This window comes from Kogia breviceps, chromosome 2 (assembly GCF_026419965.1).
Source record: "Kogia breviceps isolate mKogBre1 chromosome 2, mKogBre1 haplotype 1, whole genome shotgun sequence".
NCBI classification, from domain to species: domain Eukaryota; kingdom Metazoa; phylum Chordata; class Mammalia; order Artiodactyla; family Physeteridae; genus Kogia; species Kogia breviceps.
The window spans coordinates 10,546,104-10,564,838 of record NC_081311.1 but is presented as its reverse complement, the minus strand read 5'-3'; the positions used below and the strand labels follow the sequence as shown (position 1 = coordinate 10,564,838).

At 39.7% G+C, this 18,735-nt stretch overlaps 1 protein-coding gene across 2 annotated transcripts in view; it reads left to right on the top strand.

Annotated features, from left to right (window-relative positions):
- The window catches only part of WDR11 (WD repeat domain 11), an 86,745-nt gene extending 68,629 nt beyond the window's left edge, over positions 1-18,116 (top strand). For both annotated transcript variants that reach the window (XM_067024520.1, XM_059051994.2), the window contains exons 16-29: positions 290-437; positions 5,520-5,626; positions 6,054-6,168; positions 6,545-6,716; positions 9,032-9,140; positions 10,065-10,127; positions 11,257-11,322; positions 12,123-12,300; positions 12,917-13,012; positions 13,552-13,717; positions 14,237-14,334; positions 14,996-15,141; positions 15,916-15,996; positions 17,172-18,116. In XM_067024520.1, coding sequence (XP_066880621.1) covers positions 290-437; positions 5,520-5,626; positions 6,054-6,168; positions 6,545-6,716; positions 9,032-9,140; positions 10,065-10,127; positions 11,257-11,322; positions 12,123-12,300; positions 12,917-13,012; positions 13,552-13,717; positions 14,237-14,334; positions 14,996-15,141; positions 15,916-15,996; positions 17,172-17,328 — 1,702 coding nt within the window. In that variant the 3' untranslated portion in view covers positions 17,329-18,116. The remainder of the gene's footprint in view (positions 1-289; positions 438-5,519; positions 5,627-6,053; positions 6,169-6,544; positions 6,717-9,031; positions 9,141-10,064; positions 10,128-11,256; positions 11,323-12,122; positions 12,301-12,916; positions 13,013-13,551; positions 13,718-14,236; positions 14,335-14,995; positions 15,142-15,915; positions 15,997-17,171) is intronic.
- Positions 18,117-18,735: the final 619 nt, after the last annotated feature.

Sequence of the window (18,735 nt, the reverse complement as noted above, 5' to 3'; positions counted from 1 at the left end):
TGATGAGTCGAGGTAAGGCCTCTGTTCTGCAGCAGAAACAGCAAAAAGGCTTTTTTTCTTGTGTGAGGTCTAGATCACCACATTTTTCTGTGTAGGGTAAACGTGCACTCGTGGCGTTAAGAGTAATTTGTGTTTTCCTATTATTACTAGGTAGAGATTAGTTTCAGCCTTTCTTTTTTTTAAAATGGTTTTAACCCCCTGTTAATGTATCTGTATTTGGGGTGAGTTAATTAAGTATGTCACTCGAGGGAAAAGAAATATCTTTATCTTATTGTCCTCTATCCCAAAGCTTGTTGCAGGAGGCTGAGAGTAAATCTGAACTCAGTCAGAACATCTCTGCCCGGGAGCATTTTGTGTTTACCGATAATGATGGCCAAGTTTATCATCTCACTGTTGAAGGAAACTCAGTGAAAGACAGCGCTCGGATTCCACCAGACGTGAGTCCAACCTGTGATTAAATCTTCATTAAGATTTCTTATCAGAGTCCTTATTGGTTCTATATCCAGTGAAGCCATAGTTGAGTTTGAAAACTATCTCAGAAAGGCGTAATGTAAATAAACGTTACTAAGGAGCTATTATCACTGATTAAACTTGTTCCATACTGCTAGCGAGTAGCATTATAACTGTTTCGATTAAATACTTAACCATGTGCTACTCATTTTTATCACTATAATAATCCATGAGGGATTATTTATATTTTATCTATGACAAGACTGAGGGAGAGTGAGTAACTTTCTCCAGGTTGCCCAGCCTAGCGACATGGCAGAGCAGCATTTTAAACCCAGGTCTGTCTGTCTGACTCTAGCTCCTCTTCTTTCCATTTCAAGCATTACCCTGAAGGATTTGACTAAAATCTAGTATTATTTTTGGGTAATAGTAATCAGGTTGTAGGTATAAAAATATTTATTAATATTTACTAACATATATATCCTCCTGTGGGCTTGTGGAGTTCTTTAACCAAGGTCTTGTAGTTAGTAATTTGTGTCCACGTGTATCTCACAGGTGGTTTTTAATGGATGGATGAAGAAGATGTTTTGGTTAACGAATAATACTATAACCGTTAAGTGGAGGATGAGATGGTTTTTTAAATATATGTATATTGATTTAAAATTGCCATCTAAAAATGGAATGTTGTAGGCGAATGCCAACCCCCATGTTTTACAGATGGTTCAGAGTCTCGTGAGGTTGCAGTGAGGATGTTGGCTGGGGCAGGGGATCCCCTTCCCACATGGTCACTCACATGGCTATTAATGCTGGCCGTGATGAGAGGCCTTGGTTCTTCCTCACGTGAACCTCTCCATAGGGCTGCCTGAGTGTCCTCAGACATGGCAGCTAGCTTCCTCCAGAGCAAGTGATCAAAGAGAGAGCAAAAGAAAGCTGCAGTGTCTTTTAGGACCTCGTTTTCAGAAGTCACATTTTCACAGTATGCTGTTGGGTCAGTGTTCATTGTGAGAGGTGACTGCCAAAGGCCGTGAATACCAAAGGCAGAATCAGGCGGGGGGCGGGCCTCTTAGGGGCTGGCTACCACATCTTCCTTATTAACAGCTTTAGAAGAATTGAGGGCCTCCAGAAAACCTTCATTAATAATAATTGAAACTAGCATGTGAAAGTGCTTTTCAAACTGTAATTACATTTTTACTGTTATATAGGACAAGTCATATCTGAGACTTAGTCATGTCTATTTTAAACTCTCTAATATTGCCAGAAGTTTTCACTATTGTGAAAATAATGCAAATGTGAAAAATTGATATTTGGTAGTTATAAATAGGAGCAGTGACTTTAAGTGTGTAGCAAGAAAAGCTACAGTTAAAGGGTGTGGACATAAGAGTTGCAGTGTAATGAGCTGTCCTCTGGAAAATCAGTTTGCTTTCTTAGTAATATTTAGAGCTCCTTCTCTAGACTCCAGAGAAGGACCCATCTGAACTCCGACAGTGGCACTCGCAAATAGCGCAGTCTCTTTGTTTTCTAATCACATCACATTTGAGATTAGAATAGAAATAATCCAATAATTTTTGAGATTCTAGTTCCCCCCCACCCTAAAAAAAAGTTAAAATTTTTTGAACATTAGACACATGAATTTTTCGTTTTGTAACTGCTTCTTTCAGGATTACTGCACCACACAGCTTGAAGATTCTACACTGTTTTATGGAGATCTGAAGTCAGAATATAGCAAATCTCTATTCTGCCTGCCAGATCATTTTATTCCACAGCTAGAAGCAGCTTCCTCAAGGAATGACCATCCTAATAAGGATCCAGCCTTATTAGTGAAATTAGTGCCTACTTTAGAGCAGATTATTTTTAGGGAAAGAGAATTAAGCATCTACTATATAAAACATGAGAAATTGGTTTTGGTTCATTATTTTTATTTGCAGTAATCAAAATATTTTTCAATGACTAATATGTAGAATTTCGACAGAGGTTTTGTTTGTTTATTTTAATCCAATATTTATCTTACCCTCCTCCCAAATGTAAAGTGTTAAACATTTGTTTTGAGTTGAAACTTCCCCTGAGTTTTGGCCCCAGAACTATACAGTATATAAAAATGGAAAAGAAGAAGAAAGCTTGACATATTTTAAATTATGTTCTCATGGAGAGTTTATAGTTGACTGACTGCCTTTATTCAGAAAACCAGAATAGCAGGAGAGAATGAATATCTTTGCTTTGCTGCCAGCCTTACTTCTGATCTTTTGAACATCATATTTTACATGTAGGCAACATATCAGTGTCAACTAATAATACTCTATCATAGAGTTTTAAATCTTACACTGGTTCTCTTGGGGTTATTTGGAGCCACAAAGCAAGTTTGTGCCACATCCTCTGAAAGTACCTTAGACTTTCCATATGGCTTATATCCCATCAACAAGCTCTTAGGTAGAAAGGTCTGGGTTGTTTAATTGTGCAGTTGTATTAATACATCACTTGTAATTCTAAGATGGTAACACTGATTTCTGGGCAAATTTAAACTTTAATATTCTAATTTTTAGAAGTTAGAAAATAAGATTATAAAATGTAAAAAAGAATTTAAGACTGAAAAAAATTTAAAGGCAAATTCTTAAACATTCTCTTAATATGGTCAGGAGAATAGAAATAAGATCTTTATACTATACAGAATTCTATTTAACAAAGCTTTCTAAGTTTTTTATTAATTGAATTCATTAAAATACTCAATCCAATTTTTTCTTTTGTTTCTTGACTAACAATATGATTTATGCAGTATTTGGTGTGTGTGCAAGTCTATTAATAGCCAATTTGGCAAACCCTTGGAACTTTTCCTACTTCTTACTATCGATGCCATGAGAACTAAACACGTGAATTTTTATATTGTTCTATAAATTAAGAAACAAGATTTATTTTAATATAAGTAGAGAATAAGTATAAAAGTAGTTGAAGACCAAAAGACAACCCTCAGAATGGGAGAAAATATTTGCAAATGAAGCAACTGACAAAGGATTAATATCCAAAATTTATAAGCAACTCATGCAGCTCAATAACAAAAAAATAAACAACCCAATCCAAAAATGGACAGAAGAACTAAACAGACATTTCTCCAAAGAAGATATACAGAGTGCCAACAAACACATGAAAGGATGCTCAACATCACTAATCATTAGAGAAATCCAAATCAAAACTACAATAAGGTATCATCTCACACCGGTCAGAATGGCCATCATCAAAAAATCTAGAAACAATAAATGCTGGAGAGGGTGTGGAGAAAAGGGAACCCTCTTGCACTGCTGGTGGGAATGTAAATTGATACAGCCACTATGGAGAACAGTATGGAGGTTCCTTAAAAAACTACAAATAGAACTACCATACAACCCAGCAATCCCACTACTGGGCATATACCCTGAGAAAACCATAATTCAAAAAGAGTCATGTACCAAAATGTCCATTGCAGCTCTATTTACGATAGCCAGGACATGGAAGCAACCTAAGTGTCCATCAACAGATGAATGGATAAAGAAGATGTGGCACATATATACAATGGAATATTACTCAGCCATAAAAATAAATGAAACTGAGTTATTTGTAATGAGGTGGATAGACCTGGAGTCTGTCCTACAGAGTGAAGTAAGTCAGGAGGAGAAAAACAAATACCGTATGCTAACACATATATATGGAATCTAAGAAAAAAAAATGTCATGAAGAGATTAGTGGTAGGACGGGAATAAAACACAGACCTACTAGAGTATGGACTTGAGGATATGGGGAGGGGGAAGGGTAATCTGTGACGAAGTGAGAGAGTGGCATGGACATATACACACTACCAAATGTAAATTAGATAGCTAGTGGGAAGCAGCCGCATAGCACAGGGAGATCACCTCTGTGCTTTGTGACCACCTAGAGGGGTGGGATAGGGAGGGTGGGAGGGAGGGAGACGCAGGAGGGAAGAGATATGGGAACATGTGTATATGTATAACTGATTCACTTTGTTGTAAAGCAGAAACTAACACACCATTGTAAAACAGTTATACTCCAATAAATATGTTTAAAAAAAGTAATTGAGCAATAATATTATTTAATAGCTAACGTATTGACTGTTTACTCTGTGGCAGGCATTGTCATAAAGCTTTACCTGTAGAAATTTATTAACACTAATAGGAACTCCTCAAGTTCTGTGAGTTTACGTTACTTTATTGATGATAAATTCTAGACACAGAAAGATTAAGTAAACATGCCCCAAATCACACAGCAAGTTAAATGATAAAGCTTGGATTCAAGCCCAGGCAGCTGACCCCAGAGCCCAGGCTCCTCGGCTCTCCATCACATTACCTCTGTGCATGTGTTAGATCTTGAAGCTCCTTTCTCCCCACTTGGATTTATTGCAGTAGTGTTTCATTCTTATATTTGTGTTTCCCTATGTAACTTTTCTGCAGAGCCTTCTGTGAATTCAAATTGTGCAGATGCCTTTAGTACACAGTATCTCTTCACCTTCCTTATTCCAGAAGGTATCAGTGAAGCTCTGGATCCCCTTCTCCTTTCTTTTCTTTAATTGAAATATAGTCGGCACACAATATTACGTTAGTTTGAGGTGTACTACATAGTGATGGGTCCTCTCTTTCAATAGAAAAATTGCTGAACAATTAGCTGTGAAACAGCTTTAAGTGTCCCCCAGAATAGATTTATTTATCCTTTTGCAGTGAGGGATAACTTGGAGATAGGAGCTCTCATGAAAGGGTGTCCTTTCCTTCTCTTTTTTCCTTCTTTTAATTTTCTATTCTCTGAAGTAGTTCTTCCTCAAAAGACATCCCTTTTCTATAAATCTAGTTCAGATAACAATGTCTATCGAATTGAAATCTCCTGTTTCTTCTTAGTTGAAATTGAAATGCTAGGTAGCTCTCGTAGTGTCTGAACTCTGTTAGTGTTTGATGGCGTTCTTACTCAAGCAAAACCATTTTAATTAGGTTTAATTAAAATATATTTATTACTTTATCACAGTTATTAAATAAAGATATTTCTCTGTTATGACTGCTTATAAGTGGTGAAATTGATGTGTATTTGTTGCTGTTGTTTTCTAGGGAAGTATGGGTAGTATTACCTGCATCGCTTGGAAAGGTGATACATTAGTTCTTGGAGATATGGATGGAAATTTAAATTTTTGGGATTTGAAAGGCAGAGTATCCAGGTATGAGTCAAAAATGCAATCGTGTTATTTGGTTTAAAAAAAAAAATCTCTTGGTATGATTCCATTGGAGGCTTGTGACTTGGTAATAAGCAGGGTCACCAAATATGGTCATGTGGAGCTTGGACCCTTGGGTCTCTTGTCACTGAACTTGGGAGGAAGGGCCTTGAGTCAAACTCTGGAACATTCATAGAAGACCCTTATCTGCAGGTGGCTCATGCAGAAGTCCTGGGACACTATTCCAGCCATTGTTAAAGAGCAGACACTTTCCGTTATACGTGGCCCCTGTCCCAGAAGGCAGAGATTCTCCCGTCACGTCACTAGACCTTGTCAAAAACAGAAATAGAAAGAGACATTGGACATATCTCTTGATGATGAGATATTACTCTACTTCATATTGGTGTTTTGGTTTTTGTTTGTTTGTCCTCAGAGGAATACCTACACACCGAAGTTGGGTGAGGAAGATTCGTTTTGCCCCTGGTAAAGGAAACCAAAAATTAATAGCAATGTACAATGATGGAGCTGAAGTATGGGATACTAAAGAGGTAGGCCCAGCTCCACGTGGGTACACTGCAAATGAAGCTGCTGGCCACAGGAACTATGTATTTTTTTCTTCCTTCTGATTTAGAAATGAAAACTATGTAATGGGTTTGTCAAGCTTATTAAAAGTTTTCTTCCTTTAAAATTTTTCTTTCACAGTATTTCTGTTTTAAAGGTGATAGCTCAACAGATTTTTAATGTTATCACTATCTTTGGGACCTTTAAAATGCAGTCTGCATGTGGAAGGTAGACTGCCAAAGACTGTTCAGTTTTGAACGTAAACTGGACCTTTGCCACAGGCGCTGTCTTTCCTTGTTTAATCCGGAATGATAAACATCTTCCTTTTCTTTGTGAAAGTGACAATCAAATTCACTCTTGAAGGTTCAGATGGTGAGCAGTTTAAGAAGTGGAAGAAATGTAACCTTTCGGATACTGGACGTGGACTGGTGTACATCAGATAAAGTGATCCTGGCTTCAGATGATGGGTGTATCAGGGTCCTGGAGATGTCCATGAAGTCCACATGTTTTAGGATGGATGAACAGGAGTTAACCGGTATGGAGTTCTAGGGAAAGGATGCTTGGAAACCTGTCTTTATTTTGTACCAGCTGCTCTCTTTTGGGGAGAGAGATGCTTCTGTTTCATCTCAGTCTTGCTTTCTAGGGATCTAAGTTTAAGAAAATATTATATATTAACTTACAGCTTGAGTGTTTTTGTTGCTGAGGTGCTAGACTCTGTAACTGCAGACGTCAATCATTCCCTGACTCTGGTTTACCAAGCGCCCCTTCCTTGACCCTTTTCTGAATGCTCTGTCAAAAGATCAAAGATATTTACATTTATAAAAATGGCTTCCGCAGACTTTAGGAGAACTCATCAGAGGACATAAATCTAGTGGTAAGGTGCTGCTGGCTTTTTAATAGTGAGCCTTATATCTTTCTCAGCCATGCATCATGGAGAAATCACTTTGGAAAGTATTCTGAGTATCATGAATTTTGATGCCCATCTTATTACTTGTTAAAGGGCCAGTCAAAACAAAATTAGATGATTGCACTACCTTACCGTTTTTTGTATGGTTTTGTATGGTTTATGCTTCGAGATTTTTTTTTTTCCAGAATGAAGAATATTTTAGCAAAAATAACTGTGACTGTAAAAGAAGGATGAGAAGTTTGTGAATGCACCCATCAATCTACTTGAAAATCAGACTTCCTTCATTACGTTTTCTCCAAGCATATATTTGGTGTACACTCTAAGCTATCTGATCTGTTAAAAAATTTCATTAGAGAATTGTTTAGTCATTTACTGAGTTTCATCTTAGAAACTGTCAGCTCTGGGAATTGTCTGTACCTTTGTAGAGTCAATCTTCGGCACATTCGGGGCAACAGTGTTTTGAAAACCTGCCCCTTCATGTTATGTCTGTGCTTGAGGCACTACCAAGTTGTTGTTTGTGTTGGCTGGGCTACCTTATGTTAGGTGTGCTTTTGTTTTTGTCACTGCCCCACCCTACCACGCCACTGTATTTGGGAACCACCACTTCTTATTCTGTAACCGTGTCTGCCATCTGCTGAGGCAGAGATTGAGCCCTGCATTCCCATATCTGTCCCTGAGACACCTGCCAGCTCTGCAAAAGTAACAGGACTTCCTCCTAGGGAAGGACAAGCATAGATACTATTTTAAACATAAAGTTATTAAGGAAATGGAGGGAATTTCAAGGATGATTTTTCTTTTAGTTACTAATTCTAGGCAAAGAAGTGTGCAAATATAATCTAAATGTTTGAGAAGCTTTTCTTTGACCTTTAACTCAAAATTTGTATCTAAAAATCTCCATAGCCAGGTACTTATTTTTAAATTAAACTGACTACAGAATTAGAGCCCATCATTAGCACATGTTTAATACCATACCCGAACGGCTGACCTGCAGCCAGATTTTAGATTACATTTTTCTTTTAAAGTTTTCCTAATACTAAAAAAAAAAAAAAAAAAAAAAAAAAATTATTCCTATCCAATCTCTACTGATTTGACCTCAGCCAGAAAGGGAAAAATTTTTAAATGATAGGAAAGGTCAATAAAAGTGTGCATATTTCCACATATTGAACTTTAAACTCAGAACAACACTCAATAAATGTTAAAGAATAAAAACTGGTGAGAGTGTAAATATGGAGTTAGGAAAAAGATGTCTGTGTTTGCTGCCAGATATGTGCTGATTTGAGCTTGGAAAAGTATCAATCTGTTAGATATAATATATTCCTCTTCTGAGGAATTAGAAATGTATTTTGGACTTATTGATGTCGGATAAAAATAAAATCATTTGAGGTCATATGCAGTGATATAATATTTAATATATTCTTTTCAATTCTCCTTGATGACAAGTAGAAAAATCATAATATATTGATTCAAATACGTTTTCTTAGAATAGCTTAGATAGTCTTCTTCCACCTGGCCTTTATTTACATTTGTCTGATACCTCTCCCCGCCCCCCATAAAGGGGAAGGTCAGACAAATATAGAAAATGGGAATCCCTGTTTTTGAGTTGGAGAATCCTTCTTGCCCACACTACCTATTATCAGGGGCAAGAAATGGCATAAAACAATCTTAATATTCTTTTTAGCAGCATCTAAAAGGAATGCAAGAGTATGAGAGTTTAATAACATTTAGCGTGATGCTGTTTGCAAGCACTTTAAATAGTATCACTGTGGTGTCAGAGACGCTTCAATCTCGCTTTCTCCCCACCTCTTAGCCCTGTGTGGTAAGTAGTGATTACATTGAATATACTCTCTGAGTTGCCACCAGACTTCTCGGTAACTTGTCTATAGCTGAAGCTTTATAGTAGTATAAAATTCTACTTATTAAAAGCAAAAACTTTTTTTGTCTAGAACCTGTGTGGTGCCCATATCTCCTTGTTCCAAGGGCCGCCCTCGCCTTGAAAGCTTTCTTATTACATCAGCCTTGGAATGGACGGTATTCTTTAGACATTTCTCATGTGTAAGTTTTTTTGCATTTTTGTTTTCCTTTCCTTATTGATGTAAGATTGAAGGACACCCATGAAAATCAGCAGTGGCCTGTCTCCAGGGCTTATAGGGATTGGAACCTTAAAACCGAGCTGAGGCAGTAATGGCAGACACACTAAAAGAATCACTGACCTGCCTCTTTGTCTTCACCCCTCTGGGGAGTCTGGGGAAGCGTGAGCCCGTGGACAGCTGTGAGCACACATGCTGCTCTCAGGTGGCTTTGTGGTAGTCTTACTGTCTGAACACGGGGCATGGCATACGGAGTGTGAAGAGGGCCAGTTGAGGCCAAGAGGAATTTGGGGACAAGATTAATTCTTTTTAGAAGCAGCATGAAGGGGCCTACTTCAGAGGTATTTTATGTTTTATAGTCTGCCTCATTGCAAAAAAATATGCACCTTATTAGTGGTTATTAGTTAAAATACCACGGGTGTTACAGGACTTATGCCATGTGGAATGCACAGATAGGCATGGGTTAGGGGAATTAAAAAGATGATAATATGATGAGGTGTCTTTTCTCCAAGAAGTATCTACTTAAAGAAATGAATGGTCATTTTGCAGAGCAGAACATGCAGATTCCTTTAGTCATTGCTAAGTTCCTTATTAACATGAATCTCAATTTGATAGTTTTTAGAGCTCACTGATAAATTTCCTGGTTTCTTGAAAACCAAGGAGACTTTCTGTACTCATTTCTTGGTTTTGACTAAATAACATAAAAGCAGACATTAAGATGATTGGTAGGTTCCGAGTAGACTGTTGCTATTTTGGTCTACAACCAGATTTTTAACCAAGGACTACAAAGAAGTTATTTCTATATTAATACAACTTTTCTTCTGGTGAAGAAATAAATCGTTGTAAGTGAAGAGAAAATGAACTCATTTAAAATCTTTTCTTGGTACAGTGATTATCCAGAAAATGAAGAAATAAAGAATCTCCTTCAAGAGCAGTTGAACTCATTGTCTAAGTAAGCGCTCCAACTATGTTTTATTAGAAGATAAGAATATGAAAAAGAAAAACATAATGATTTAGGCTTTTTAAAATTAAAATAAGCTTTGTTTAAGAAAATATTTAGTGGCCCACGGAGAGACCATTCTGTTCACAGAGGTGTGTTTCCCTTTAGAATCTTTTTCTTGTGGAAGTAAGGGTCAGATTGCTGTGTGGTGGACGTCTTGTAGCTCAGCCTGCCTCCAGCACAAGTCCCCTGTGAAACCTCGTGTTAGAGGGTATACACAGGGTGATTCTTGTGTGTCCGCTTCCCTCTCCTAAAGTGAGCTCTCTGTGTCAGGAGCTGTGTGTGCACTATTCTGGCTAAGAAATTAATATGCTCCCTAGAGCCAAGAGCATTTAAAAATATGTACTGGGAATAATATTGGAAAGCAAGTAGAAAAATTTGGGTCCACAAGGAGTTCTTGGTAAAACATAACATGTTTTTGCAATCTAGACTCTGCCACATGTATTTTAATATTTAATAAATTAATGATAATAGAATATTTTATTGATGTCAAATTCGAAATAATTACTTTATTGTTTTCTCTCTTCCAAGGTTAGCCTTTATGTTTAAATGGAAAACAATAGATTTAAAGACTATCTTCCCTTCTTCCTGATTTATAAATATTCTATATTTGGCTAGTTTAGAAATATCAATTTATAAAAACACTAGCCTTTCTTCCTTAAATACTTTAATTTTTGAATACGTTCAAGAATAAATTCTGAATGCATCGTCTCTAAAGTATGTACTGTTCCTGATGATTATCAGCAAAATCATTTTACCAACAATGACATTCTTGTTCCAGTAGTTAGACAGCTGTTCATATTTTAAAAAATATGAGTTGAACTGCTTCAAGAAGCAAGAAGGTAAATCACAATTAGAGCCTTAAGCTGTGGTGGTTGATGGGTACTGCTTCTCCAAAGCTAGATACACTCTAAGCCCTGTAAGCTTTTGCAATTTCAGGGTCACAGCAAAGTGACTTCTTTTGTAAGTTCTAAACATACCCTTTGGGTAGGATTTTTCATTTTAAGGGTATACTGATTTATCTCTTTTATTGTTGGATTCAAAAATGTTGTCTTGCCTTTGTCTGGATTCCTGTCTGCAGTGACATAAAGAAACTCTTGCTCGATCCGGAATTTACTCTCTTGCAGAGATGCCTGCTTGTTTCAAGGTAACTCTGTTTGAAGTGTTTTATTTAAGACACAGGGAATTTCAGGTTAACTCATTTCTTTTATTAAGGTTGTTAGTTAAGACCAAACTCTTTTGGATTTTAGAAAATATATCAGTTCATCCTTTATAGTTGGCTTACAATTAATTTTGAAAGTAGTACTACAAATAGGAAAAAAAAAAAAAAAAAACCCACATTTTAAACATGAGATCTAGGCCTTCTCTATTGAAAAGACTCCCTCCTACAGAGAGCTTTTTAAAATATCAGCTACAAAGTGCATAAATATACCTATATATATTGACATACCAATATTGGTATGAAATATACCAGTAAATTACATTTAGAAGTAATAAACCTATACATTAGTAGTGTACAGTAGAGCTGTCCCTTATAAAAAAGACATTTCCCTCCACTCCCCAGAGAATAAATAGCATATTACTTCCACACCTTATCTAGTCAGTTATTCCAGAGGAACTTCTTCCTTAGTCGGTCCAGATTGAAAGGTATGCTAATGGCAAACCAGGTAAATAATGGCCCAGGCTTCAGAACCATGGTGTTCCTCTTAACACAGAACAAAGGGGGATTTGGGTCTGAAGGGGCCTCGTGCAGTCAGGGCCCTGTGCTGTTCGAGACCCAGTAACGGGGCTAGAGGACTTGCAGCTTCACCTCTTCCACCCAGCCCGGCACGTGGTCTTTCACATGCCAGCACCATGCTCCCAGCACTGGAAGCTACTGTGGGAAGCCCCCATCTAGGCCCCACTCTGCTGTGTGAGTTCAGTGGAAACTGGTTTCACCCTTGCCAGGCTTTACGGCGATGAATCAGAGCTGCATTTCTGGACTGTCGCTGCCCACTACCTGCACAGCTTGTCTCAGGAGAAGGCAGCAAGCACACCAGCTGCTAAAGAAACTGCTCCTCGGGACAAAGTGAACAACCCACTAGATATATGTTATGATGTGCTCTGTGAAAATGCCTATTTTCAGGTATAATGTTTCATATATTAAAAACCTTTAAAGCTCTGTCTTTGTTAAGTATCTTAACCTTGGGAAACTTTCGCACTAAGTAAAGGTCCACGTAACAGAAATGAGTCCCTTGACACATTCACATAAAAAAGGATTGACTCAGTAGTTGAAAAGCTCATAAATGCTTAATGGATTTTTTTTAATAGACATTAAAATTTTATTATTAACAGTCTTCTAATTTTTTTTGGTCTTAAAATTTTTAACTTGGCTCATTTTATTAATTTTCTATAAATAACAAATAATTTACTTGGTTTGAATTTGCTGTTCCATATATATAAACGTAGTTTCATAATTTTTTTAACCTCCAGTAGAGTACTAAATTACACATAGGGATTTTTCTTCCAGCTCTACTGAAGTGCCAGTTTCTGTAAGCAGGCAAACTTGCACACAGATTATAATACATTTCAACATTTTTTCTTCTTAGATTCTTATTAAATAGTTAGATTTCTGTGAAGCTGATTAATAACCTTAGAAGTCAAAGTAATGTTTACTAAAATGACTTTAAGTATAATTTAAATAATTCAAAAGTTTTAAAATCCAGCCTCAATTTTCTCTCTCTTTTTCTTTTCTACTCTAGAAATTTCAGCTGGAAAGGGTTAATCTCCAGGAGGTAAAACGGTCAACTTATGATCATACCAGGAAATGTACAGACCAGCTACTTCTCTTGGGTCAAGTATGTCAGTTTTTATAGCTCTTCATGTTTCAGGGAGTTCCTAGTTGATTAGTAATTTACAGCATTACTTATACCACACACACACACACACACACACACACACACACACACACACACACACACACACACACACACACTATTGTTTCCCTAAAAGTATAAATTTATGCTTTCTTTTGAAATAAGACCAACAAACATTCTGAGAAAGCAAAGATATATGGTTAACCAGCTTGTAATTTTGGCTTCCATAATGTCACATGAGGCCTAACTAGTTTTGTTTTGGTTTGGTTTTGTGTCTTTGAATTGACTGGCACAGAGCTTACGTAAGCGCCTGTATAAACCAGAATGTGGTTTTACCTTTGTCCTAAAGAAGTAGTGTTGTCCTTTGGTTCCACTTGTATATACGCAAACAAAGTGTTCACGGACAGTTTTGAGAAAAGTCCTCTTTAAGCTGAAAACGTCAGTGTTCCAAATTATGAATGTTAAAAGGTTATGTTGGAGGAAAATGGCCTCGTAATTAGAAGACCTGTTTCTCTTATTAGACAGACAGAGCTGTGCAGTTGCTATTGGAAACCAGCGCAGATAACCAGCATTATTACTGTGATTCCCTGAAAGCCTGCTTGGTCACAACTGTCACCTCGTCCGGCCCCTCCCAGAGCACCATTAAGCTCGTGGCAACAAACATGATTGCCAGTGGGAAACTGGCAGGTAAGGCATGTTTGGGGGTATATTCGTCAGTCCTCTGGAAGATCAGACCCACTCCTGCAAAGTAATTGGTCATTAGGGATATTTCTTTCTTTTTTATATACACTGGAGAAAAGTAGAAAGATTATGCCTAGCAGTTTATAAGATGACCATGATATAATTTAATCATCTAGACCAGAGTGCTTTTTAAAGAGTAAATGGGGCACTATTAATAATTGCCAAGGTAATAGGCATAAATTGGGTAAACCTGGGCACCCTAAATGCTGAAAACCAGTGAGTGAGGTAGGCTTCACTTGTTTGTTTTCTGGACTGTGTTTGTACTTCCTGCCCTGGTCATTTGAGTGGTAACATTGTAAAGCCCTATTTTAATCTTTTATTTTAAAATTTAAGTCAGTAATGTCTCCAATAGGTAGGTATAAAATGTCCAAGAGCAGATGAAGTCAAACGGTGATTTTACCCTTTAGTGACTTGTCAGAGAGGCAGCTCCAGGGTCACTTGCGGGGCTGCTGCTTTGTCTTCCAGAGGGTGTGCAGCTGCTCTGCCTGATAGACAAAGCTGCAGATGCCTGCCGCTACCTGCAGACCTACGGCGAGTGGAACCGGGCAGCGTGGCTTGCCAAAGTAGGTGATTCTAGTAGGTGCTTTGAACATTTGGGATAGAAAGTTCAGTCTTGAACTTTTGACTCAAGGTTTAGAAGCTTTTTTATTTATTTTTTTTGGGGTACGTGGGCCTCTCACTGTTGTGGCCTCTCCCGTTGCGGAGCACAGGCTCTGGATGCACAGGCCCAGCGGCCATGGCTCACGGGCCCAGCTGCTCCGCGGCACGTGGGATCTTCCCGGACCGGGGCACGAACCCGTGTGCCCTGCATCGGCCGGCGGACTCGCAACCGCTGCGCCACCAGGGAAGCCCTAGAAGCATTTTTGTGGCTGCAAAGCGGCTTTGCGAATATTTTCTTGCAAATTTCATCCTCTTATTCTTTGAGTATAAATTACATTTCTTATTGCAAATTGGAGGTTGCATTCGTAGCAATTAAGTGAAAGCAGCTGCCTCCTCTCCCTACTGGGGTGTGAGCCCAGACTACAGCCCAGAGGTGTTGCCAGGCCTGTCGGTCCCGAAGGTGTGGGTCCCCGTCACTGCTGGTCATGATGCTGCAGCATCAGGGGGTGTGTAATAAAGCAGAGCCGAGCTTTGTTTCATAGGTACAGATCCCATTTCAATTAAATTCTTTTTTCCTTCTGTAGTGCAGGATGTCTTTGTTTTTAATGTGGGCATCTTTCCCAGGTCCGTTTAAATTCAGAAGAGTGCGCTGATGTTTTAAAGCGGTGGGTTGACCACCTTTGCTCCCCTCAAGTGAACCAGAAGTCAAAGGCCCTCCTGGTCCTCCTCTCCCTGGGCTGCTTTTCCAGCGTGGCTGAGACGCTTCACAGGTACACCCAGTGTCCACGGCTGGTCAGAACCACCCGGGATTAACCACCCTACGCTGTCGTGAGGCTCTGCCGGGTGGATGGTAGGCCTCGGTGTCGGGAGTGAAGGGAGAAGCATACGTTTTAGGTTTATTTAAAAAAGAAACCTAAAGGGATGGAACAGTCTATGTTTATTAATTCTTCATTTGGTCTAGGAACTGTGTTATTTTCCTACCAATATGCTAGTCACACCTAACAGGTACCTGTTTAAAAAGAATATTAAAAAAGTCTTCAGAGAATTGGGGACAATTCACCTTTGAGTAGAACAACTGAGACCAAGGCTAGAAGGCAGTAGGAAGGATGAAGAGAGTGTGGCGAGTTGGAGGTGTGCCCTCTGAGAACCTTGCAGGATAATTAATACTCATCACTTGTTATAGGACATTTTATTTATTTAAAAAGTAAGGGAGGTAGGTTGAGGCAGATACTACAAAAGCTTACTTGTTAAATCTGGGCAATGGGTACGTGGATCCTTGTCCTGTCTCTATAGATTTCTGTGGAATTCAACGATTTCACAATTTTTTTTTTAAGTATTAATAAAAAAAGAGCGAGGGGTTGGGGCGTGAGAATTCTCCCTTCCCTTCCTCTAAGCCGGGGCTGAGAACGGTGCTGGTGCGACTTACGCAGCGCTCCGCCTTCCGGGGAGAGTGTGTACAAGTCTTTACCTAGAAACATGCCCTGGGATGGTTCTCCTCTCAGATACCATAAATTACAGCACCTAACTCGTGTTCTGTTGAGCAGCATGAGGTACTTTGACAGAGCGGCCTTGTTTGTGGAAGCTTGTCTCAAGTACGGTGCGATTGAAGTCAGCGAGGACACAGATATCCTTTGCCGGGACATGTGTGCCGAGGAGGAAGCGGATGCCGTGAGTGGGTTTTAGAATCTCTCTCAGTTGTGCTGCCGGGGAAGAACTATTCTATCGAGAAAGATCTGTATTCTGACCCTCCAGAGCCAGGAAAGAGGGAGAATCGGGGACGGAATCAGAAAGAAGGTTGTTGCACCACCGGCATCAGCTGTGAGATAGACGGAGGGTCAGGAAGAGCTGTAAAGGGGAGGGAGCCCGAATTTTGTAATGTTTTGTTTGAACTTAAAAAGAAGATAGAGGAAGACCAGTTTAGGAAAGGTAGAGGAGGCTGCTACTGGAACAGAATAAAAAGAAAGACTTGCTGTTATCCGCAGCGACAGTCTAACATGGAACAAGACACAGCAGCACTTCAGAGAGACGTGTCATGCAGGCAGGTCACTGTGGTCCACGTATGACCAGGAGCATTTCAGTTCTTCTACACGTCACTTGAGTCACATGTGTTTCTTTGAAAAGAATGAGCTTGAGAATCCAACTCCCAGGTCCTTGTGTTTGCAGAGGACTTGTTATATCATTGCACTTTTTCTTGAATTGTTACATTGTGGCCTCATTTCTACATGTCACGGTTTTGATTTTCTGTATATTTTTTATAGAAAATTAGACTGAACTCAGTGTCATATATTTAGGCACTGGGGAAGTTGGCTCTAGTTTGAAGGAGCCATTTTGGATATCAGAACACAGTGGAACAGGGCTGTCTAAAATCCCAACACCCAGCTACCTGGAGCTCTTGCCTTGGGGCAGGCTTTGTAAACAGAACCTCTCAGTGAAGCTCATCTGCCCCTTAAACCGCCGGCCTCTCCGACTTCCAAACGGCGTGAGGGTATGGACGTGAGTTTCACTTCTGTCATCCTTCTTTCTGCAGTCGGTAAGTGCATTTAGACCTTGGAGAGTCTGGGAGGATGTTAGTTGGGTCTTGTAGGACAGGCTCTGGGCTCAGCTGGTGCAAATGCAGGGACATTGCACACTGAAACATCGCCTCCCCCGGCCGGGAGTTGCCCTCCCCCAGGGAAGAGGTACCTGTGTTTCTCCTGTGCTGCCCTCCCGTGGACACTCCGGCAGAGTTGGTCATTGTTTTCGGCCTGTGGGAAGCTGGCGGAGCCCTCTTTGCCCTTCTTTTCCTTAACTCTGGTTTACAGAAACTCATCTCTGCTATATATGCAGATTATGCCCGAAGTTTGAAGAACCTTGGTTTTAAACAGGGAGCGTTATTTTTTGCTTCAAAAGCTGGAGCAGCTGGCAAAGATTTACTGAATGAGCTGGAGTTCCCCAAGCAAGAACTGACTGAAGAGTGACAGGTCGGCGTGCACCAGGGCGCGCGGCCTCGCGAGCAGCCGGCCGGGGCGTTGGTCTGGCTGTGGACGGTCACAGCCCAGGCTCGTGAGGATGCCGTCCCCGCCGGGGTCCTCGTGGGCTGCTTCACTGCGTGTGCACAGCAGTATGTGAACAGTTACGCTGTCAGGAGCAGGTTCTAGGACCTGTATTTATCTCAGAGAAAGACGGGAACGCTTCAGATTTTGAAAGTATAACATTTAATACTTTTGGAGACAGTTTTAAGAGTCCCTGGAAACACTTTTAATTTTTTTTTAAACTTAAGATCCAAGCAACTGAATTGCTTTTCTCATCGACTAGATTTAAATCTATAGTAAAAGAAGTTTGTGAGACCTATTCTGAAATCTGTGCTTTGCCTGTGTTTATATACAGTCATTCCAGGTACAAACAGAGCAGAAACATTTAAACAGTAAAGGTGACTTACCATAGCATTCCTTGTTTTCTTACCTTGAAAACAGAACTGTTGATTTCCTGATTTAGGCAGTTGCTGAATTTTGTAATTTCAGGTTCATAGGTTCATAGAGAAATTATAAGGTTTATGTTTTGTTCCAGGATGTGGAGTCTTGTATATTTTGGATTGTCACTCTGGTGATGCGTTACAGTAACCTCCTCTCTGGAGGCGCTGTTCTTTAATAGTCTTTGTTTTCTTCCAATGACTGAGCTATATGAGATGTGACTGTTATAAATTATTGCTAAAAGTTTAAATGTGTATAATTTACAGAAATGATAAATAAAAAGGGACTTCATCCCAGCCAGGCCTTTGTGTTCTCTGAGCTGCTGTGCACCAAGCCACTTTGCTGAACCCGGAGAACCTGGGCTGCGGGGACTCGGGCCCCAGCATAGAGCTGCCTCTGAGTTCCTGGGTGGGCAGGGCTCGGCTTGTGGCTCTCAGAGGTGAGGAAATGGCCTTCCTGTCTTCTCCTCCTGGACGTCCACGGTGGCACGTATTGTAACACCCACCAGGAGGTTTTTTTAGATAAAATCGTAGTCTCTACCCTTAGATATCAACCAGTCTGCCCCATCGGACAAGGAACTGAGATCCCTGGAGAAGAAAAGCCTGTCCTGTGAATGCTTGTTCCCAGGACAGTGCTTTGGCTAAATGTCCTAGAAGAAACCCAGGACCCATTCATTGGCCCTGTGATTGGCTAACCTTCTTGCCCTTTCTTTGCCTATAGGTAGGGGTTACATGGAAGTTTTGAAGGCCACGGGCCCACCCAGCTCTCTTTATATTGTTCATTAGTTAAATGATTGTCAGGAGAGACTTTATTAATTCAACCGTCAACTAGCTAAAGGAGAAAAGAGTGCTGGCCTTAGTAAGCAGAGAGAAAAAAGAAGAAATTCCAGCATGGGGCATCTTGACAATTAAATGT